General features: G+C 42.7%; 1 protein-coding gene and 1 long non-coding RNA gene across 6 annotated transcripts in view; one reads left to right on the forward strand and one right to left on the reverse strand.

Annotated features, from left to right (window-relative positions):
- Positions 1-24209, reverse strand: part of LOC120357272 — a 181962-nt gene that overhangs the window by 107499 nt on the left and 50254 nt on the right. Inside the window, exon 1 of one of the 2 annotated variants that reach the window (XR_005574425.1) lies at positions 6949-10431. The exons of the other annotated variant lie outside the window; for it this stretch is intronic. This is a non-coding gene — a long non-coding RNA (uncharacterized LOC120357272). Of the gene's footprint in view, positions 1-6948; positions 10432-24209 lie in introns of those variants that run through there. 2 annotated transcript variants of the gene reach the window in all.
- Positions 1-24209, forward strand: part of LOC105202794 (protein grainyhead) — a 118033-nt gene that overhangs the window by 61927 nt on the left and 31897 nt on the right. For all 4 annotated transcript variants that reach the window (XM_039447427.1, XM_039447424.1, XM_039447426.1 and 1 more), the window contains one exon: positions 22153-22575. In XM_039447427.1, the coding sequence (XP_039303361.1) occupies positions 22153-22575 (423 nt within the window). The remainder of the gene's footprint in view (positions 1-22152; positions 22576-24209) is intronic.

The raw sequence follows: 24209 nt of genomic DNA on the forward strand, positions 1-24209 counted from the left end.
CGGCGACGACGGGCGGTTACCCTTCCTCGCGCCTTCGCTTTTCTCTTCGTCGTCGCCACAATGCCAATAATGGCAGGCCATTTTCGTTGAATGGCCAGGAAGGGAAAGAGGCAAAGAGCCTAGAGGTAAAAGCACACCCGTCGCGCATTGTCGAGTAGCGCTCGCTCGCTACTTACTGCGAGGCTCACACTCTCCTCTTCTCTTCTCTTCTCTCTTCTGTTTCCTTATGTTACGTCAAAGTAACACGCTCCGGAGTCCTCCTTGTAAAGACGGGTGTCGCGACAGCGCAAATAATAAATCCCGACGGGCTCGCGAATGAGACTCGGTCAACGATCTCAGCGATTTGAACCGAACGATAGAAAGCACATCAGAGAGAGAGAGAGAGAGAGAGAGAGAGAGGATACACTATGAAAGTTCATACAGCAGTTTCGCTGGCTAAATCCGAGTATTAAATCATAATTTATATTGGTATTAAACCCTAATAGCCGACGAAATGACCGGTAATAGGATCCGCGATGATCCTAAGTGACGTCCACGATAGGGCGATATTTTCTACTGTATCGTACGCCGCGCGATTGGACAAGGGAAATAGACACGTCCGATTCGACGCGTCAAGCGTGTGTCTCGGACGGCCCGGCCCCTCGGATACGGCGGGTTTTACGAGCGAGTTATATCGGCCGGCCTCTACGTAATTCTACGTCGGCCGGGCAAAATCGAGCGTGGCCAGAAATCAACGGCCGCATCAGCCGTTCCACATGCGCGCGCGACGCGCTATACTGACGCTGTCACGGTAATTACCTCTTGTCTCTTCTTGCCGTACGCGTACACGGTTGCCTAGGAAATTGCGTTAATACCATCGCTCATCTTTCCCCTATCTTGCGCCATTCGCTTTACGTGTTCGCGTCTTTTCCCGCTCGACTCTCCCCCGTCTTTCATGCACAACGAGTAATCGCGCTACCTTTAGCTACACCTTGTCTTACGACGCGGAGTTTCTCGCGGTTATCACATCCCAGTGTGGAAAAAGATGGGCGCGAAAGGTGTGGAGGAGACGGGATATGAAGGATAAACGCGCGGCGGAGAAAGGGACCGTTAGGTGGACGAAGAGATATGGGCGGGAAACGGCAGAAATTGATATTTTTCCGTGTACGAGGGGAAAAAAAAAAACTGTCTTTAACGAGGAATGATTTGTCGGGACGTTTTGAATGATCGCAGGCGCTACGCGTGGCTGATAGCTATGATATATAACCGCCGTCGTGTTTTATGTACGCACAAATCGCCAGGATAAATGGCCGTTTAGAAAATTTTGCATGTCTTCCTAATACCAGGTAATATAGCGAGCAAAAATACGTTTGCTCTGTCGCGATAACTAAACGTGAAAAATTAATAAGAATTATTGTATATGAGAAGAATAAAATCTTTTTCTTGGAAAGTTAACTCCTTGGAATGCGATGAGAATGAGTATATTCGTCGCATATACTTCGGTGCGCCGCGTTTTACTCAGAATTTTACTCGAAGAAAATTGAGTCGCCGTTCAGAGCCAATTGAAAGATTTCTCTTCCCCGTTTGTCATAAAGATTCGTAATTAGATACGTCGTAAAAAAATCTAATTATTCCCCTCGAGCATCAGAATTGCTTCGACGGCATCCCGCGATAAAACTCCCTCTCGCGCGTCTCGGAATTTTCTCGCGGCAATCGGCGTTTCCGCCGGTGGACCGACCGCTCGACAAAGCGGTATCATCGCGCAGATATCGGAGAGATGATAATAAGGGAAGGCTACGAAAGCCGAGGGAAAGATGCCGCGCTCGCGCGACGCGCACTGATCGGCGGCAAGCCTGCAACGGACCGTTAGCCAGTCCGGTCGCATGCGGCGAGAGGAACGGCACAAATTGATATTTTTTCCCATAATAAAAAGTCCGTGTTAACGAGGAATGATTTGTCGAGTGGCCGGCGGCTAGACGCGAGAATTATGACTGCGTAACGTATGCGAGCCTGGCGAGCGCAACCTCCCCTGCTTCCCGTGGAAGTCCCCGGCGTGTCCTCGCCGCACCACATTTTTCGCGTCAACCCTTTGGGCTAGAATGCCGAGGGTTGGAATGAGTTAGCTAGCACACCGATTCGTCACTCGTATCTACGCTTCGATGCACAAGCGAAAGACAAGATTCGTTATTCATTATTTATACTATTTTCAGTATCGCTTCATTTCGATGGTAACAATTCGGACGACAGGTGTGTAGTTCTTTACGAAACTTTCTGTTTCACCTTTTCGAGAATATTTCGAGAACCGAACGTCTCGCGTTGAGCGTTCGTTCGGATAAGATGTTCTTTTTTCGAAAAACAAGGCATCGCCATCTATTTACATTCTCGAGCCTTGAAGAAATGGGCGCGAGAGATCGACGGCACCGTCGCGTAATGATGTATCGGCTGTGGAATCGAGCTAATGGAAGGTCGCTACAGGGGAGATTAGTTAACGGGCCGCGGTTGTGTATTCGGCATTATAATGCTTCGCTGAACTGGTTTCCGAGGGCCGCGGCGGCCGGTCCAGGTTCCGATCAGGAGGTAGGAATACCCTGACTGGAATCCGGAGCATGTGCGACGTCTTGAAGGATTGGATTCGATCCTTCGAAGCGGATAATGTCACGCGCCGTAGAAATCGACCGATAAAAGAATTAGTTTTTAATTACGTCACAACAAATTGACTCATGTAATTTTAATTTTAGCATCTTCAACCATAGCTATACAAAGTTCGCCAGTAGTAATTGTAAAATACAACGCATGCACTTGTTTTGCAATTGCTATGTGTAAGGATAATACTCAGTAATACTCGTGAAATTGGTGTAAAAAACATTACCTTTACTTTGTCATAATTTTCCAATACCTAACAATATAATTACACTATTAAAACAATTTAATTTAAATGACGTTAAAATATTGCAAAAAAAAATGAACTTAATAAAACTCATCGCAGCAATCATTACAGTACGTATTCTCTAATAAATATTTTTTTTATTTAACACATTTATATTTTCTACTTCATAATGTTAAACATATTTCGCTTCATCTTAGTAATTTAAGGATTGGCCGATACTTTTCAGCGAATAAATAAGCCTTGAAATAATTTATAAACCGCACGCGTTTATATTTTATACAAGAGGGACATAATGAGTATAACTGGCATTTCGCGATTTCTCCCGCGGTGCACGTGGGCGGTCGCGGATAATAATACCGCAGAAAAATGAAATCGACCGTCGACGAGCGGAATAAATCTATCTTAAGAGAGACGAGCGAAAATTACAGACCGTCGTGAGGCATTACGACTGTGGCCCCGATATCTGTGGCCCCGATATGAGGCGGATAATTTTCGGGTGTCTGAGTTACGTTTCTCAGTACCGGGCGTATCGCAAGACGAATTGACTGACACTGGCCCATTAAGAGCGGCGCGCGAAAACGTTTCAATCTGATAGGCTGACTTTCGATAACGATAGCTCATCGACCGACACCCACGAATTACGAGAGTGCCCTCTGTCCCCTCTTCTCCCTCCCCCCTCCCTCCCTCAATCTCTTGCATGCCGCGCACATCGGTATCATCGTTCGATATTGTACCAATAATTGTTTCGCTCCGTACGTTACCGTTTCTTCCGACGAAAGTTAACGAGCTTAACGGCCTTCGCTCTAAGGCGCGCGCGAGATTGTTCTCTCCGCCGATGTATTTACGATACCCTCGCACGCAGCCCTCGTACGCACGGTTAAAGGTACATACGTAATGCGCGACGTGATAAGTGGCGAGTACCTTCCGTTAACGATCGGGCAATTTTGCAACATCCTGCCGGACAACTGCGACGAGAGATAGTCGCGCCCTCGCAAGCCATAAATCGGGAGAACTCTCCCACTCGCCGTGTCGGAGCGAAAAAGGCCCGGATTCGCGTCATCTGCGTAATGACCTGGTGATCGCTCTTGTACGCTCGAGAGATCGACGCTACGTAATTCGGTAATAAGTCTACGGCGGGGACTAGGTACTGACGCTTCTCGTGCGCGAGGCATTTGTCAGACGCAGCTGCGGCCTGTTACGCAAAACGGCGACACCACTAACCACTGCACGGTCGAGATAAATCTACGGGGTGAAACTGAACACCTACAAAATTTCAGAATGCACTCAGAGAAAAATTTGTAGTTTAAGAAACTTATGTAGTCATTGCAACTAAAACTATTTAAAATTATTATATAACAATAACAACAATAACCTTGTATTTACAGTTCTAAGTGAGATAAAATTTTATTATGAATTATAATAATTTTAAATGTTAATGTAGTAAAATTTCAAAATTTAGACGGTGAAAATAAAATCAACATTTCTATGTAATAAATGCAGTCATATAAGTCAATTATAAGTAATTATCCTTTAAACATTCTTACTTTTTACATAGTAATGCCGACTAATAGCTATAATTTGCATAGTTAAAATAACGATGAATACATATATGCATAAGTAGCATCGAAAATGACTATTAATTATATTTAAATTAAGGTAATTGCTACCATTTTTTGTCTCTCAGTGTGGTGGTAAAGCGAGATTTCGAGATAAGGAAGCATTTTATGTTCAACGTTGAATTTTTTTAATAAAACGCGATAAATGTAGCATAGTAATTCTTCAAGCTCAACTTTTACAGATTTCTAAATTATTTGACGTTCCCAACTTGTGTATCGAGGTGTATTGAAGTGTTCACGCGAATTATTCAGGAAACGCGCCGGCGAAGATTGTACGGTAATTGTGCGGTCCGCCGATTCTGCGGCTTGAACTTTCCTCCGGCGGTGAGGATGGGACATAGCCGCATTACGTAATAATCTCAAGCATGCTCAAACGATTGACTTTTGCCACGGTGACGGCGACGACAATCCTGCACGTGTCTATCGCGTCCGGCATTTCCATCGCGCCGCGCAAATGAAACCATTAGGTTCTTTCTCGCCGGCGCCGGCGTGTATTCGGAAACGCGTAAAGCGTAATATATTGGTCAGTAAATTTCATCGGGATGTTAAAGGGGCTAATAATTATCGATGCACTGCAAAATTAACGAGCCGCTCTTCCAAAACGATCGCGATATCGCACTCTGTCGCGAAAATATGCCGCGCGTAGGTAGAAATGCGAAAATCAGAGGTAAGGTTCTACACAAAGTAACTGCTATAAAGTGAAACTCAAATTTATGAAACATTAACGGACGACGCGAAATAATTTTCTCTAGAAAAGTATAATCTTTTCTAGAAATAAATTTTTATACATTTAATTATTTGATAAAATATTTTATAGACATAAATTGTATTAAAGACTCAATTAAGATAAAAATAAAATAAAGATGTCACTTCCAATTACAAATTATGTCATTAAAATATGATAATTTAATCACAAATTAATAATGCATGAAAACAATTTTGGTAACAGTTAATCAAATCTTCTTTTCAGTCTATATAATATAAAAGAATATTTTTGTTCATTTATCATAGTATCTTTTCTACAAATAGACTGACATGTTATTCACAATTTGTTATTCACAATTTAAGATTATTTCTGTGGAGAGTAGACAGGAGCAAAAATATTTATTTATAAGCGACAAAATCGATCGAAGGGCGAAGCCATCGCGCGTTTTATTCTAGACACATCTTAATATGCAAATTCTGTTGTGGCCTCGGAAATTCGATTCGGTGATATATAAACGTCGGGAGACGATCATTAAATTTCCACAACGTGAGATATAAAACGGCCGTAAAACCGGGCAATCGTAAAAAGCTCGACGCAGTTTTTAGCCTCTGTTTTCGCCGCTATTAATTGGCTAGATAGATTTTAGCGTGGCGCAAATGCCAAATTGATATTCATCGGCGATTCGATGCCGATGCGAATTCGTAATGCGCCTCGGGCGTTAATTACTCACAGTCGCGAGAATCGTGTTGTCGGGCGGGGCAAGAAGAAAGGGGAGATCGTTTTATTGTTCACTTGAATGCGTATTTCAGTTGCCGTTTATTTACCGAATATTCCGATGACTGTCGTCATTCGTTCGCATTTCAAAAAATTTAAATATTACCAACGATTCGAGATGTTTACAATCAGACACATATCAGATCAGGAATCGACAAGCTATTGCTTAAATATTCGTCTGTTTTTGACCAAATTAATTTATTTTGTCATTTATTATGCATCTACACTTAAAAAAGAATTTGGTAATAATGAAGTTTTTATGAAATAATTATTTGCTATCGCTTAAATATTGTCGTCTGTTTTTGACTTGCGTAATTATTTTATTTAAAGTAGTTTTATTTTCGTCAGTAAATAAATTTGAAAATTTATTTTGTCATCTATTATGCATCTATACTTAAAAAAGAATTTGGTAATAATAAAGTTTCGACGAAATAATTTCAATTATTTGATTAATGTAATCAAATATTTAGTAATTATATATTTCACCACTGAATGACTATCGTCTAAGTTTAATTGTTATTACCAAATTCTTTTTTCAATATAGGATTCTCTTAGCCTGTGCACAGCCTAAAATATTTATTATCTGATTCTTAGCAAAATAAATTTACTAATCTCTGTTAAATTTCAAAAATTTTATACATTTACCGCCATGACAAATAAAGAAATAAATTTTTATTCTTCCGGCCGGACCAAAAGCCGATAAAGTCGATTTGGGAGGGATCTTTCTCGATGTAATAACATAGAGTGTTTTTCAGTAAGAGAGATATGAAAAGACACAATACAATGAATCATTTCATCCTTGTTTGATATTGAGAACAAAGATACAATGATTCACTGCGTTGCACTGTGTCAACTGCGTCATTTGCTGTAAAATGCCCACAGTCAACAAAATTCTAAGTCCAAAACTCAGGAGGTTAATAACAACGAGTTAAAAACCAAAATAATTCCCGAATCGCCTTAATATCCTAGATTCTTTATCTACTTACGTACGCTAGAAGTCGAATTTCGATCGAGCGACGCGACGGGGCGGGAAACGCAATGCGACTCGATCATTCAACTAGGTTAGGTCCGTCGGGAACCAGGCCGGCGGCCTCCCAGGAGCGTCCTCCCCGTCGACCGACGAGTCTCGGAGATGCGGGAATCGGGTTTCGTGGCCGTGCAGGGGCCACGGCCGTTCATCGTGGAATCACACTCGCGATCGCGCCGCGGCCTTGGCGATTCAATCCCGACGCGCGCACCACGCGGCGAACGAGGATCCATTAACCGCTGCCCGGCTTCACCGACTCGCGGCTCGCGCACACGCTGCACACACACACACACAGGCACTCGCAACGCGACTTAGGCGACGCGCAGCAGCGTACTGAACTGAAACATGCCTCTCGTTCGCAACACACAAACGCGGGAAATAAACAGATCGGACGACGATCGCTGTTAATTCCTTTTAGCACGCGTCTTTCGTACAGAGATCCCTTTTAGGCTATGTTCCATGTAATGTTACAAATGTTTCGAAGCGTTTCATTGGCCAATTGGAACAAAGAATTTTACGAATGACCAATTAAAGGCTTATACTCCCGTTCCAGCATTCCAGACACAATGAACGGAACAGGGAATAAGAAACAGTCCAATATGTTGAATAAGGAAAATATGAAACGTTCAACATATTGAACTGTCCTTTATTTCCTGTTCCCTGTTCTCTTCCATTCATTGTGTTTAAGTCCTTTCTAGCGTCAAGTCTTAACGAAAATTGCGACAATTAGATCCGATCTTCTGATTGATCCGTCTTCCATGATCCATTCGATATATTTCGGATATTTTCATACATTTTCGGTAAAGCAAAGCAAGAAATAGCTATGAGAGAAATGAGTAAGTAGCAACTTTATTATTATTTTTTAGGTCACTTTAAACATGTGATGATTCATTGCATCAAACGTACGTGTACTACAATATATAAACAAAATAGTAAAATAATATTTTTTATTTATTGAATCTATACCAATTTAAGCAATATTTGAATGGTAATTAAATTATTAGACATTAATTTGTAATATTAATATTCTTTGAATAGCATTTATGTGTCTCTTATTGTTAGTATATATTTTTATTACTTAGCATTAAAATATAGATTGATTAGAGCTAACATGTACAGTCGTCGTCCCACTGTTCTTCCCGCTCATGCATTCATACGAGAAACGAAATACAAATATTGTTATATCTTTCTATTCATCGCTTTTGCATCCACATTGTCGCAGCTCTCATTGTAGGATCTCTCGTAAACATACGGACGCGAGATAAACAGATCGCGCCATCGTGCGATGATATTCGCGCGAGCACGCGCGCTGGCGAACGGGTTGCATAGCATTGTGAATCTGACACGTATGTTGCATGTGTGTATGTATGTGTTTAGTGTGTGCGCTCGATGGCGACCGATCGTAGACGGAGAGGCCGCCGCGCCGCTACGTAAACATGCGCTACGTGTACGAACGTACCATACATACGGGCGCGGTGCCTATAATGGACATGTAAGCAGCGAAGCAGGTTCCATTCATTCATGTTCGGAGCGCACTAGTGGCCTACCCGCTTACAATTTCCCATTTACCACTTGCCATCCTCCTCCTTGAGTGCCGCACGTGACTGCCGTTCGTCACCGTTTCTAATTCTTCGATCGTCAGAAGACTGATCATCGTAAAGACACCCGCGCGTGTTCCTTCCAATGAGAGTGGGAGAATAAAATAGAGAAAGAGAGAGCATTTTTATGAAATCACTAAAAACCCAGTAGCAAGAAATATATTAATCCTTCGTGGTTCAAAGTTTTCTTTTGCTGCTTTCCTAGTTTGATCGGATCACTGATATTGAAAGAGTTTTTGAAAAGATTTTTGAGCTCTGTAAAAAAAAACATCTAAAAAAATTCTGACACACACACACACTTCCAATATTTCAGTCCAGTTCCAATATTTCCAATAATTAATAGTCTAATTATTGGAAATATTGGAATTATTGAAAATATTAAAATAATCTTCTTCGATAACAATATTAATAAAACGATACTATTCTCATACTCTTATAATAATAAAATATTGTGTTTCATCAGTACACTATTGGATATTCTTATATTATAAGAATCAAATTTAAATTAATTTCTTGAGTGACATGATATTTCGACATTTTTAACTTTATTATTATTCATTAGACTGCTATTAATGCTATGTTAATTTAGCACCATTTTTTTCCCATGCGCTTTGTAAATGTTGTGAATTATTATTACAATGTCTGAATTGAATTATTTAACAGGGAAAATCAGCGAGATATTTAAATAAAAAGGACCGATTTATACGTCGTCTAAATTATAACATCACCTCTGAATATTAAATGAAGAGACTAAAGAAAAAACTTTTTTTCGCACTGCGCGTCAGCGAGTGCGGATTTCAAAACAACCACACTTTTACCGTGCGTCGTAGATCTTTCTCTTTTTCTCGCTGAATAATCAGATTCCAAAGAACATTGTGAAAGAGTTTTATGTTTGGCGTCTGTCGTCATCGTTAAAAATTCAAGACTAAAAGCGATAGATAAGCCGTAATGTATTCTGCGTACGTATCCTAAAATACTACCGACAGTCATCCGTTTGTATTTGTTGCGCGATGAAAAAATATGATTTTCACGTTTCTCGAATTTGCAAAGAAAAAAATAGAAAAAAAAACGTGTGCGTACTTCTCATGAACTCCCACACAGAGTACAAACTTCCATTTGCCGCCGATATTTATTCTGATTAGATCGATTTATATGCCTGACATCGGTGCGATTGCGTTACGCGGGACTGATGCGTTATTACGCACGTGACAATACAAAAGACAAGGTTTTCCCGGGGGAAGGGCGACCGCGTTGATAAGGCGAACCGTGATCGTTAGGGTCCATCTACGAGGCAAGATTAAAGACCTTCGTCAATAGTCGGACACGTACGAGATCTCTAATTTCGATATACCGCTCGCACGGTCTCTAGGCATTTGTCATCTCGACGAGAATGATGTAAAGATAATCCTCCCCGATGCACAGTGGCGAGGCTGTTAGACTTGGAAATTGAAACACGGCCTGAATTGCGTAAGCATTGCGCTTGAAAAACTGCGGAACGCGATTGCCCGCTGCGACAATCTACGCGATGCGCTACACGTTTCTACGAAGAAAAACATATTAAGAAAAGCTCATATATCCGATTCTCTGATGAATGTGCACGCCTGCGAGAATTACCATATGCATCATAGATTCGTATGTATAAACACAATTAAAAGAAATTTATATCTTCAACAACATCCTGTCTCGGGAAGGAACGTGTTTTAATGGTCGAGACGTCTGTTAAGTAACTTCAGCTTTCATCCTGACGTATGCAAATGCGCTCCAAATTGCATTCAAATTGAGTCGTCGGATCTTTAAAACCACCTGGTGACGTATATACATGTTATATGCAGAATATCTCAGGCTCCCTGATCTCAGGCTCCCTGCGCTTCTCTTTTATTTCCCCATGTTTTTGACGTTTTCAAAATTCTTTTCTTACAATTTACAACTTTGTAAAAACAAGAGAGAAGAAAAGGGAGAGGCGCGCGCGAGATTAAAATTAAAAAATTGGAGAATTGCAACTTCCAAAAAATCTCAGGTTTAATAGCTCTCGATACGGAAATTAAATGTTTTCTCGGATATCCAATCCACTCTCTCGTCGAAACGTTTCTTCCGCGAGAATACCACGAACCGCTCGCGTTTATCTTAATGCAATTCCGACCGGGAGAACCATATCGGGCCGCATTATCACGAGGGGTGATTTTTTTTTTCTTGCGTGGCGGACTTCCTGAAACAGGAGATGCGCGCTTCTTGCATCGGTATCGGCATTACGGCGCCGACAATACGCGCGCAGAAAGATGGGGAGGGGAAAAAAAACGGGCGACGCATTGCACTTGGAGCGATCTCAAACGAATACGGTCTCACGTATCGAATCACCTCGGGCAGTGCTCCTTAGTGCCTATCCCCGGGTTTCTTCCCTTTTTTTTTCCCTCGTCCGTCTTTTCATCGATCGCTACCACTGAGTAGCGCTTCTTTCCTGCCTGCCAAGCCGCGGGATACGCGCGAGTCAGTTCATTGAATTATTTAATACGGAGGCGAGCACAAAAGAGAGAGAAAGAAAGATATAACGCGCGTCAAAGCTGAAGGTAAAGGCACGGCACAATGGCCGAACGAATCGTGATTCAACGATCGCGTTTACGACAGTTTTCCTGCTATTTTTGCGGACGGAGGAGCGTGATTATGACTGCGAGATCGGAAGCACTTTATTTATCAGCGCTTTAGAATTGGCTTTCAGCTATTAACGCTGTAAGTTCAGATTCATCGCGCTTGCGACTTTTCTAATTCGAAGCTAGGAAATAATTGCTTTATTTGTAAATGAAAGAGTTTCTTTTTGTTGCTAATGAAGGATTTTATTTACATACATTTACAATTAAGACGTCTGATCTACATCATAATTATCGTTTAAGTGCTAGTAACGATTTATTATTTTTATTTATTTATTTAAACGCGTTATCAAGGGCGGGCGCTCGTCATCGTCGTCGTATGAAGCCGAATAATTATAGCGGCAATTATAAACACGAGAGACTTGCGCGTGCATCGATATGCACAAATATTACTGTAGCTTAGCATAATTTATCAGTATCAGTAAATCACTCGTGCTATTTATATGCTATAATATAACCGATAAAAATAATATTATGACGGTAGTTTCTCGGCTGTCTCGCAAGCCGGAGACCGCGATTGTCCCCAAGTTCGCAGCTCGGAGGACACTCGATGTGCTAATTAGGGTCTACGTCGTGCTCAATTAATGCCCACTCTCTCGGTCACGGGAATAATAACTTTTTACAACACGAGCGACTCTTCTGGCACGCACACCTCGGCGATGCCGCGTATCTGCACGAGGCACGACAATGAGAGACAATGGGCCGCCTCTTGTTGATTGTGCCGTAGTTTTTCGCAGCGCATAGAAGTGCAGGGAGGTGTGAAAGAGGATAATAATATAGAGTTACTCTAGCGCCCGCTTTACCCCGCGCATCGGGGAATATTTCATACGCACTCTTCTCTTCGGAGCGTCCCTTCTCCCTCTCTCTCTTTCTCTTCGGTGTCTCACTCCTTTCTTACCCCTTTCCGCTCACCCTCTCCATGCGATCTCTCTTGCGAGGCTTTCCTTTCCCCGCCTCCTTCTCGGTCCAGCGCCTCGCTGTTTTCGGTTCCGCGCGACGGGGCGTCCCATCTAGCGAGAGAGAGACTCGCCGGCATTATTCCCAAGTGGCGGGCACACTTTTGCACGCGCGAAAAGTCATCTCCGCGGGAGCCCTCGCAAGGGTCACGCGTCGTCGCATCGCGCCTTGCGTCTTCTTCGTCACTCTCTGTTTCTCTCTTTCGACGGAGAGAAATACGAGAAGCAGAGACTCGCTTCGCATGCAAGGACGGAAGACGCGTGAAGACGAGAGTCGCGGTTGCGACGAGATGTCGGAATTGCTCGTGGACAATGGCTTACTTCGTTGCACGACAGTTTCTCATTGTTCCCCGGAGGAATACAGATTGAAATACGGTTGTCAGCATTCCATTAATTCTGCCGCGAGTAATCTTTAACTGGATTCATTGGATATCAGTAACCACGCGGCAGTAAACCACGCGTGTGTAAAACTTGCTTTTAAATATTTCTGATCAATTATGAAATATGTTCAGTTATGTTCATTGAATTATGTTCAACAGACTTCTCTCCCGGTCTTTCAAAGAGGAATCGACACGTATCATCATATACGTATATTCCATCTTGCACGCATCTATGCGCATACGTTTCAATTAAAGCTGCAATTAATTAATATGTGCCCTCGCTATTTTTAACAACGCGCCTCTCTTTCGCGTGCTTTATCATACGCGGATATGCTTTACAATTGCGAAGACTCGTAATGCAGAAATTACAAATCGAGAGATTATATATGTACAATATATATATAAATGCACGGGACTCTTCTCGTCCTGCTGTTCCTGCTATTTTTGTTCCGTAGCTTCACGTCTATAAATGGATATTTAAATTAACTTTGAGATAAGTCAGTCGTCATTCATCCGATTGAAGGCGAATCTGTCTTGCGACCTTTAAATTCTTTTTCGCCACACCACCACGCCAGTGAAAGGTCAGAGGCATCTCGAACGCCAGTCATCGTATTCGCGTGAGTTGGAAGCTTAACTAAAGCGCGCTGTTACAAAAATGATTAATTTTAATCACACGTCATATGCATAATTTACTAATTTATAATATCGCGTATAATTTATTAATTTGTTAAGGCTAAGATTACTATACTCTTGCGAATTTAATGTCCTTTTCACTCTCTTTTTATAACCATGCATATTTATAACCATGCACATTTGGGCACAAAGGAAAAAAAAAATTACGTCACACAGTTTCCAAAATTTTTACGTCCTACACGTATTTTTACACCTTCTGTTATACTACGATTTGAATTTTTTTCTCATTTACATGTATACTAGGACTTGCAAAATTAACAAAAGAAGAGAGTCTAGCGCGGAGTGCAGAAATAAAACTAGTAACACTTGTCAAATTATCGCGCCTGACTCGCATTCGCCGCCTTATAATTTATTTCTTCTTTTTTGGTTTATTTTGTTTCTCAGTTTTACCAAGTCAAGGACCGATTACGCCGGTGCGTACGCGTATCGACGAGCCGCGATTCGCGGCGTAAGCAATGATAACGGGTTATCTCGTCGTTCCTTCCGCGGGCGCGCGGACGTACGTAGGCAATGCTAATTGTTCTCGTCCTGTAGCGAGTAATTTTAAAGCGGTGTAGGAAGTTCAGGGCGCCGCTTATCCTATCGCCGGTGGTCACGGTGGATAGGCACGCTCGTTCGTTCTCTCCTAACCCTCTTTGGGATAATTCAGGCGACGCGGCCCTTCCGAGGTGCTTTTGAAACCAGAGCCAGGGAAACCAGAGCCAGGAGATACGGGGTACATTGAAAAGACAGATAACGCGGCCCGCCTTCGCGCATTATCCGGCTCCGATAGCCTGAGCGAGCGACTGAGCAAAAATTTCCGAAGTCCGTAACGGGAGCCGCCTAAAAAGGCGTGGAGCGGCTAATCGATTATGCAAAGTATAGTCGCCGTAAGTATCGTCGATAAATCATCTTCTCATTCGTTGAATAAGTCCTCTTCGTTTTTTCTGCTTTTCAAATAAATAGCGAGAAGATATCCTACATAGATTATTTATCCGCTAATGAGTTATCCGGTATCGATGAAACTAGCAATAAAAATTTAAGTGCTCCGTTCACCGTTTTGCACTATATCTTTTGCGCAATTTGTGACAAGAATATCGGACGGACGTTCTCTCGATTAGAGTAGGTGATGTAGAATCTTTATATTATGTTAACTTACTCATTTTTATGCGACGAAAGGAATGGTTTTGCTAAAATATCTATAATTTAGCTAGATACAGATTCGAAGATGATTTTGTTGGATTATCTGAATAACTATAAAGGACAATCAAACATGATGAGCAATGCCGCAAAAAGTTTTGACATTCTAGTCACCTTGAGCGTATCTTACATAATTATTTGTATATCTAACAAAATTACTTTCAGATCTATCCCGAGTTGAATTTTTAGATACTCTGGCAAAACCGGAACTTTTTACCGTCGCTACTTAAACCCTTCTTAATGCTCGGTATTCAATCATCGCAGTTATCTCAACGTATGGCGTTAAGGGGCACCCTATTCCGGGGCAACTGCAGCTGCATACCTGCCGCTCGATCTCGCGGCAATTTCGCATCCGAGCGTATCGCGTGCATGCGCGATGTCATCCACCGTGAGAGAATAACCTGTCGGACGCGGCGTTTTATCCGCGGAAAAACAAAAAACAAACAACGAGCCGGTGGTTCGCGACAAAAAAAAAGAAAAAGACGGATCGAGGGGGATCTTCGATCTATCAAAGTCAGCCCGGGAAACGTCGTGTCGTCTTCCCTTCCCCTCGCGTTTCTGTCACCTCCGATCCGCTGCGGGCCGTACGATCGAATTTTTACAAGCGTGTCGAATGTCCTCGAAGAATATATTATCCATTCTAGAGAGGTTACTGCCAGCCGTTGCTCGCATTACATCCACGCAGCGTTGCATCGACACGCTGGACTTGTCAATCTTAAATTAAGCAATCATTCTCTTCCTAGATTCCAATCTTACGTAACACTTGGCTCCAGCCTTGGTTAATTGAAGTTATTTTTCTTTGAATTAATCGCGCACGATAAATCTACAGATTATTAATTTATTGGAGGAATATGTAAGCAAATGCCGTTTACCTCTTCGATATTGAATTAAAAATTATCACATCAGACGTCGAATAGAAAGAAATAAAGTTATCAGTATGTAGGATAAGATTGCGCTTCTAATTAAATTCTTGCGAAAGGAATGGAAAAGGAATATGAACTTTCCGACATTTCTCTCATATTTAATATAGACGAAGAAAATTTAATCAACCAGAATTATTGCACTAACATTGATGCAAATGTTTCAAAGAGACACGATGTTGCGAAGACTCATGCGCCGTGCGTCCAAACGGACTAAGAGACTTAAACACGCGTCTCGCACATGTATAACCGCAACCGTACATTAAAAGCAGAGACATTTTGCATTTTTTATTTTCATATCATTGAGTCGCCGCAGCTACCACCGGAAATGACCGATTATTCGCTCACTCGCTAGAGTGAGGGAATAATGATTACAGAGCAATACATGACAAAAGGACAACGTGGAAAGTTCGAAAGTGCTGCTAGAACACGATTATCCTCTTCCCCAGTAATATATGACTCCATACAAGGATTGTTGCTTATTACTTAGCGGTGTAAAGGCGGGTCTCGTTTTTGAGCAGGCACGCTCGAATCTTCTTTATTTTCTCGTTGCAAAAATACATCTTGAAAATTGGAGACACTGAAAGCTGGCGCAACGGAATTTAATTAATTTTCTTCGAGAAGAATTATTAGTTGATGCACAAAAATAGAGCTTGACCGATATTCTCTATAGATAGGTAATCCTAATTTTATAATTGAGGATTTCGCAGCATCCTTTAACCACATTAAATCTCTTCAAGAAGATAACGTGTGGTCAAATGATTCACGAACGCGCGCTAATCATTTAATTAACCGACAACAAATCCAGCGGATGAGAATTGTTTGGTCTCCTTCGTTTTGACTTCTCTCTCGTCTCTCATATTGGAGTTAAGAAGACATTTTACGGGAAGATAAGAACACGCCATACCTATGCAAATATCAAAGAACATTGTTCTCGGATATTTGCATAGTTTCTAACTAACGCAACTGCATCTATTATACTTAGCTGCGTCTAAAAAAGGTTACGTAGAGCACTTAGCGCTGAGATATCGCACGCAGTAAAGTGCTCTGCCCTTTTACTTCTCTATGTAGCTTGAAGTGTCGCAATTGATATCGCCATGCGTTATTTTAATCCATGAAATAACCGCGCGCCATTGTAGAGCACCGGTTTACCTTCGCCTCTCAAAAATTTTCCGAGAAATCGATTAACCGTCAGATTCACATATGAGTTATTTTCATGACTAGAGACATAAATCTCATCGTGAACTTAGTATGCATGCCGCGCGGCCACCGGTTGAGTAAACGACGGGGACGTGTGATCGGACGAAGGCGATATTATACTTCGATGCTTATCAAATTAGATGCGCCGGGAGTCCAATATTTTTACAGAGATTCCGCTGTGCGCAAGGAATTTTCCATGGTCGCGTCAATCTCGTGCGTGATATTTTAAGACATGATCGAATAAGAAGCCGAACATTCGACGCCGTAAACAGTGCTCCGATGCACGTACGATGCCTTCTCCAGGAAGAGTAACAATTTCATAAATATAGTTTCATTTATTTTATCATCTTTTTTTTCTCGCCTCTAGACCGCGGCGAAAAACTTCATGACTTTTCTCTTCGAACGCCCTTACGCGCCGATTGAACGCGGTCGTGTTCTCTTGACAGAAGCGCGCAGCAATAAAGTACGACGCCGAGACACAACTGGTCCTCGTGTCATTCGGTCGGACGTGTAGTCGAGCGGAGGCGGCTTTATTGAAATGCACACGAGGAAACACTCGGGGTGGGTTCTCGGGTCGCGTGGACAATACTCCTACGGAATATTAAGCGCATTGCCCTCCCTCTCCTTCGCTCTTCCTCCAACGGGTCGTCTTTATCTCGGTCCGTGCCTCGTGCATTCCACCTACCTGCAACCGTTCGCGTATTGAGGTAGGTGCATGACGACTCTGCGCGCGAGTCATGTCGACGAGGTCGTCCTGGCGCGGCGCACGCACCGTAACGCGCATGCCGTCTGACGATCGCGGAACACGCATAAAGAGAATCGGCGTACGTTCGTATATTTACGAGCGAACTGTCCGAGCGAACACGATCACCGCCATTCAAGACGGATGATCCTAATAACGGAGCGGATCGATCGGCCGAGACGCGGCTATTCAATTGGAAATCCTGACGCTTGTAGCGAATAACGGATTAACTCTTCTTTTTCAGAAATTATACGTGCAACAAGTACGCAAGCATCGCGCGCTATCAGCGCGATCCGGAGAGTACATGTTTACGTAAAGATATGTTAAGATTGTTTCTTGACATTTGATAACTCGTTTCTCTTTTCGAAAAACCGGCAAGCTTATATATGAGGTTATCGATATACTTACGATTTATACATATTTATAATATCGTATAATGTATTTTATGCGTCCGAAGGTATAAAACAATTTTATTTTCCTAAGATATTTCAAAATTATTTAAACGAATAATATGTAATTAAATCAGGACTCTCGAAATTTAAACAATAAAAAATTGAAAATAAAACTACCGAGAGTCAGCGCGAGTATGGGTGCACAAAAATTATTTAATCTACAGTAAACAGGTTCCTATAAAGTTAAAAAAATTTAAGTTTTTTAGCTGAGGTTTCACTGAAATCATGTGTCGTTCGAAACACATACAAAAAAAATTGTTTTTGTTAAGTAACACCGCGATTATTCAAAAGAGAAATGCTAATAAGGTTTGGTTCCTTTGAGAGAAATGTCAATCCTTGATTCGAGATTCCAGAGAGAGATCAATGCCAGCTGAATATCCAGTGTTATCCGCGTGCTTGTGCTCGGAGCACAAAAATCTCTAAGTATATCAATGTTAGTCGTGTGTTAGTGACCTCGTGGTGTCAAGAATTATGATAGATAGTCGGTAGTAAGACACATGAGCGGACATACATACCAGGACGCGAAAGACATCGGCTGGTAGTCCTTTTTGTCCGTTATATCAACCGATGGGAAGAAATCGATGTGATTTCCTCGAAGATAATATACCTGTGTCTTTCGCTCGTACGCCTCATTGCCGCAATAAAATTTTATCTTTCGTAATCGCAAACGAACCGTTGTAAAAGAGATTCCTCGTATCGTCCCCTTGTCTCCCATATCTGTTCGCGGAATATAAATTACCGTCAATCTCTGAATATGCAGAATGCCTTTAGAGCTATCACATATATTAGTGACGCCGACGAATCGAAAATTAGTTTTTTTTTCTTCAATAATCGTAAGACTTTATTTCGCGATTAATTTCAAATTAATTCAAAAATTTGTTTCATTTCCAGACATTTCGAACAGTTGATATTTGATAGCCCGTAAAAAATTACAGTCCTTCTCGACAGCTGCGACATAATTACGCGAGTTCGTTACGTCGATGAAGATGAAACGATGTCCAAGATTGTTCTCGAAATCGTTGGCGTCGTCGAAATTACGCAATATTTAAGATGCGACAGCACGATATCCGTCGGGACACACACAGACCTTAATTTCCAAGATATATCGCCGTCTAAACACGAACGTGTTCTCCACCGTGCGCCAATCGCGCCCGATACACCGGCAATTACTCATCCCGGGTGATTTTAATGAAATCGGTTATGATTTAACGTTAAAGAAAAGTGGTATGCGTTGCACGGACGAGAGCGCGCGTATACGAGCCGAGAGGTGGACGGGAGGGAGGACGTGACGTACGGGGACGAAATCAAAGCACACGCGAAAACCGGATGCGCAGGTGAAGTCTTCGTAATAGGGGTACTCGCAATTTACATATGTATCCACCAGCCTAGCGTAGCAGTCCTTAGAACGAATCCCCGTACGAGACGAACGACGACGTATACGTTCCGTTCCGTCTGTCCCTCGCGCTTTTTCTCCTCTTTCTCCCCGTCGGTCGTCGTCTCCCTCTTTTCCGCATTTATGATCCTCCGTTCCTTTTTTTCAACCTTTTTCTCGTGTTACTCACCTAAGAGGTACACCGGTCACGTACGAGCGGCACGCAACGCGACGCGATACGTGCTCGCATTATTCCGAAATTCGACCATCGATGCGCGAGCTTCTCTCGATTCGGCGCCGCCTTTAACGCTGTGCACGCGTCTCCGTTTTTTCTCGAGAGCAACGGGGGGGAGCGTAGGGTCCATCGGTGGAAGTTTCTTCTCGCAAGGTCCCCGAGGGCTCCGACGAGATGAAATTACAGGCCTACAGGCATTATCATGTTGGATTCACTCGAAATACCTTAATACGGGAACGATATTACGTCGAGTATTTTGTCCGATTATTTGCGACATTACGTATACACGTCGCGGTTATCAATTATGTCGTGTATCGTAAGTTATTATTATTAAAGCTTAATTTATCAGGCGGTCTGAAGAAAAATTCCTCGAACCAGAGTGTGCGGTGGAAAGAAAGTAGCAAGATTTATTACGAATTTCAGAAATAAATTAATGCGGCTAAGTACACGCGGACGTGACATCATTGCAAGGTATAAAATTATGGCCAGGAATCGATGTCGCTGTATGCCCGGCGACAGTTCGAATCGAAGGATACTAATGTTCTCTCTCCAATTGGCGTAAGATCTTTTTTTTCCCGTTCGCAACGTTAAAAGTTAGACTCGGCGAAATTATAACGGCTTCAATCTCTGCAGGAGATCGAAATTTATTGAAATCTACGAGTCGAGGATACGCGATTATAATTAATTCTCCTGCAAGCTCATAAACGTAAGAATTTATTGCTGACGTCGAATGATAAAAATTTAGCAGAGTCGCGAAATGAGAAATATTCTCGAAGAATAGTTTCACGCTGCACGTGTGATCAATGAATACTATTAATATAGCGGAGAGAAAATTCGAGTGAAACGTACGCGGGATGATTGCAAACAAGATGAAGATTGCACGGGCAAGAAGAATAGCATAGCGCTCGCGGCGCGGTATTTCATCGCCGTGAAATCCGTGTTTGCATTTCGCCGGGAATGAAGTTTTCGCCCGGATGATCGCGCATAAATTCATTGTCTAGACGGTGCAGGTAGGTATGTTAGATGCGAAATCGCGGCTACGGAATCGACTACCACGTTCGCGCGCTCGAGATTTCTACGCGCAGAAAAACTCACGTACGTATATATGCACGTACGTCGGCGGTGCATTCAATGATCGGATCTCCGGTCCGTTCGTGCCTGTGCAAACAGCCGTCGAGGAAAATATTTGCACAGGATAACTCGGGTCCTCATTATCGGGGTGGCTGGTCTTTCTCTCTCAGGGACGACGGTTGTCCAGGTGCGCGAGGAGGAACGTAGAAGGAACAGCGTAGGTAAAGCGAGGATGAGGAAGAGAGAGAGAGGAAGAGAAAGAGAGAGAGAGAACGGAGAAGAAAGGGTGGAAGGAGGGAGATTGATTCGACATGCATAAATTAGAGAGGATGAGCCTTTATTCCGTAGCGCGACTCACGGGATCGGGATCGGGATTGGAATTGGGATGCACGAGAGAGGAGTATAAATTGATGACTGCAGGCAACAGGCAGGGGTTTATAATAATTAATCTTCGTGCGTGTATACGTATTTACGATGTAACGCTCCCCTCCCCTCCCCCTCGTCCTTCGTCGCCCATCTCCTCGTCATCTGCTCCGACCCGGTGGCAATGCGCGAGATTTCTTTCTCGATCCGCGATTAAGTTTATCCCTGTCGCGCGGAGACAGGTGATACGCGTACACTGCAAAAAAAAGGCAAGCGTCAAAATGCAGATTTCGAAATAAAAACCGTGCAATGAATAAAATTTTGTAACTTGGCTTTAAAAAATGTATTCGTACGCGTCATGTGTTGAAACGTGAAATAGAGCTACAGATTTCAAAATTTTCTTGTTCCTTCGAATTAACTACTTAAATATCTATAAAAAGTTAAATAAAACTAGCCTTAGTCTGATTTGCAATGTAACGTTTAAATTTTTCTCATTGAGGCGCACGCTCGAGTGCATCTCGTACGTACACATGGATCTCGTTCATGTTGATCGTCCGCGCTATGTAGCCGGAAGGTATTACTTCGGCGGAAAGTAACGACCGGTGACAAATATCCAGGTGGCTAGGCACGGAGTCGAAAGCGCCTACATACTCTCTCTCCCTCTTTCTCTCTCTCTCTCTCTCTTGTACTCGAACGGTGCGATTAGGTATCGCGATGTACGCGACGGCGATAAATTACCGGCGCAACCATCCGCCGATGCGCGATGCACTTCCACCGTTGGTGGTCATTGCTAAATTGAGGAATCATCAGTGCGGCTTATGCGCCGCGATTATCGCTAATTGATAAATTCGATGGGTCCGTTGTAATTTATTACATTCTACCGGGCCCGGTTATTTCTAACTGTTATCCCGCGGCACATTCATTACCGCAGCCTTCGGGAGAAATCTTTTTTTATTATTATTTTTCCTTTAAGCGACATGCTGCCGTGTCGCTTATGGTCGTCGCCAGCAGCAGAAGAGGGAGGAGAATTGACTATCCGACGAATATTGTCGGCCGTGCATAGTACACGCTTCTCCTTTTCCCGATGGATCTATAGAACACGTTGTCACCAAGCGACATTGAAAGCACGATTTTTACATGTTTACTAAAGAGACGGCTAGTTATTACATCTCCTATACGCTAATTATCTTTATATCGCATTCAAGCTGGCGATAATATCGACAGATTTGTGAATGATAATGAACGTAGCTCCTTAGGCATCGTGGCAATTAAATATTCATGCGATTATGTTCTGCGAGATTGTCTGAAGTTGAGGACTTGTTATTTTAGTAATTAAACGAACCGCTTCGCTTGATTACAGACGACGCAGTCGTAGCGAGGAGGACACCAACGGTACCGTCGTCAGCGACGACGCGCAGCAACAGCAGCAACAACAGAGCTACGTATCCGGGCAGCGCGATCCAGAAGAGGAGGAGGAACTGAGAGCGGAGGAGGCAGTGGCGCAGACCCTGCAGAGCGGCGCCGAGAACGGGGATCAGGAAGTTCACAAGAGGGTTGCCGCAGTGCAGGTGCAAGTACAGGGTATGGAGGGCGACTGGCGGGCCTACTGCGAGCATCCGCTCTCGGTAGCGACCGCGGCCATGCTAAATCTTCAGCAGCAGCACCAGTCGGCGGTAGCTAACCACAGTGACGATCCCGCCGCGTCATATGTCTACGAATACTACAAGCTACCCGAAAAAACAGCAGATGTCAAACTGCCGCCCACGCACGAACTCTGGTCCACGTGAGTATTGATTTCATTACGTAGTAAAATTCAACATGACGTATATGGAGTCGTGTAATAGACAATTAAGCAATGTAGGCTGATACTCAAAGTCGATTCATATTTAAGATTATTTTATTAAGATTTAATGAAGATTAATTGTATTTAAGATTATCTTAAAATGTTATCAACTGATCACAGAACCTTTAGCTTAAAACATTACTTAAAACAATCTTGAAATAAAAATCGGTTATGATATTATGAATACCGGTCGTAGAGAAAAATTCAAGAGATATTTGACGATCTTCATCTGTCAACATCGCACATCTTCGCTTGTCGTTATGTATAATTCGAGTGATCAGTAGTTTAAGTCTTCGTTAACTTCTCGTTACAAAAATATCCTTTCATTCTCTATGATATCAAATGTTGCGGTAGTAAAATAAAATGTTAAAATGCGAATTTTACCTTCGGTAAAAATGAGCCGAAGACAACGGCCCACTATTATGCACGCTTTATGCAACGTTTTCTCGCTGCTTTGAAGTTTCGCGGGTACCACGCTATCTCGCTATTTCAGATTCTCATCCGCGCATGTAAGCTTCGTAATCATACGCGAGGCGATTTTCCACGGCTCGATCCACGGAATATAATCACGCTTGTGCGAATACAGGAAGATTCTGCACGCCTCTCGCGCATTTAAATAATTCAGGAATATTCACGTTCTCCAGACTCCGTCAAGATTAACTGGACCTTTCGCGAAGCCTGGGACAGAAATAATTTTTTGAAAAATAGCTTTAGAACTACAAACGATTTTTGCAGAAATCGATCATGCAGAAATCTGAAACCAGTGATAGTTGGGAACGATATAAAGCCTGAAAGCCTGAATATGAGAGGAGGCTTTGCAGTAAAATAAAATCTTTTGCTATTAAGATTTCAAAACAATTTAATAACTAGACATTTATCAGTTTTTTTAAAGTTAAATTATCTCTTGCGTTTTATCTGTGTATTTATATAACTTTTATATGATTATTACTCTGTCTTTCTCTCCCCTTCCCTCTCTCACTTTCATATTATAATAATTTATATGAAAGAGGAACTGAGAGGATAATAATTTTTCTCGTGTTTTCGAAAGTATATAGCCTTGGTAGAGCAATCTGCAAAAGCACCTTTCGCACCGCTCTTGCATGTAACGCACGTAATTTTATGCACTTGCGCGGCTCTTCTTCGCTCGATGCACTTAATTTAGAAGCGCGCCGTGCACGTGGCCGCGGCGTATGTACATGGCTCATCCATAAACACGTGCGTGTGCGTGACGGGCTACGTACCGGGTGCATCGGGAGGACTCGATTAGCGCAGATCCGCAGATAGTCCCGCGTCCCGATGTTACAGCGAACACTCTTAGCGCGTTATTAGCTATTCGTGTTTCGCCGTATCTCGATTAATAGCCTCGGCCGCGTAATTGAGCGCTCGCGGTGAGCATAATTCGTTACCGCGACCGATTATGCGGAACAATCGCGCGTAAAATCGGCCGGCACAGAGAGACGTTTGACGCGTTAATTAGATGATCCGCATTCTCTCGGTCGAGTATAGGTACATACATTTCTGTTATCTTAATTGCCCGATAAACGCAGAGAAGGGCGATGCATCAGTTCGACACT

Source organism: Solenopsis invicta, chromosome 3 (assembly GCF_016802725.1).
Source record: "Solenopsis invicta isolate M01_SB chromosome 3, UNIL_Sinv_3.0, whole genome shotgun sequence".
Taxonomy (NCBI): domain Eukaryota; kingdom Metazoa; phylum Arthropoda; class Insecta; order Hymenoptera; family Formicidae; genus Solenopsis; species Solenopsis invicta.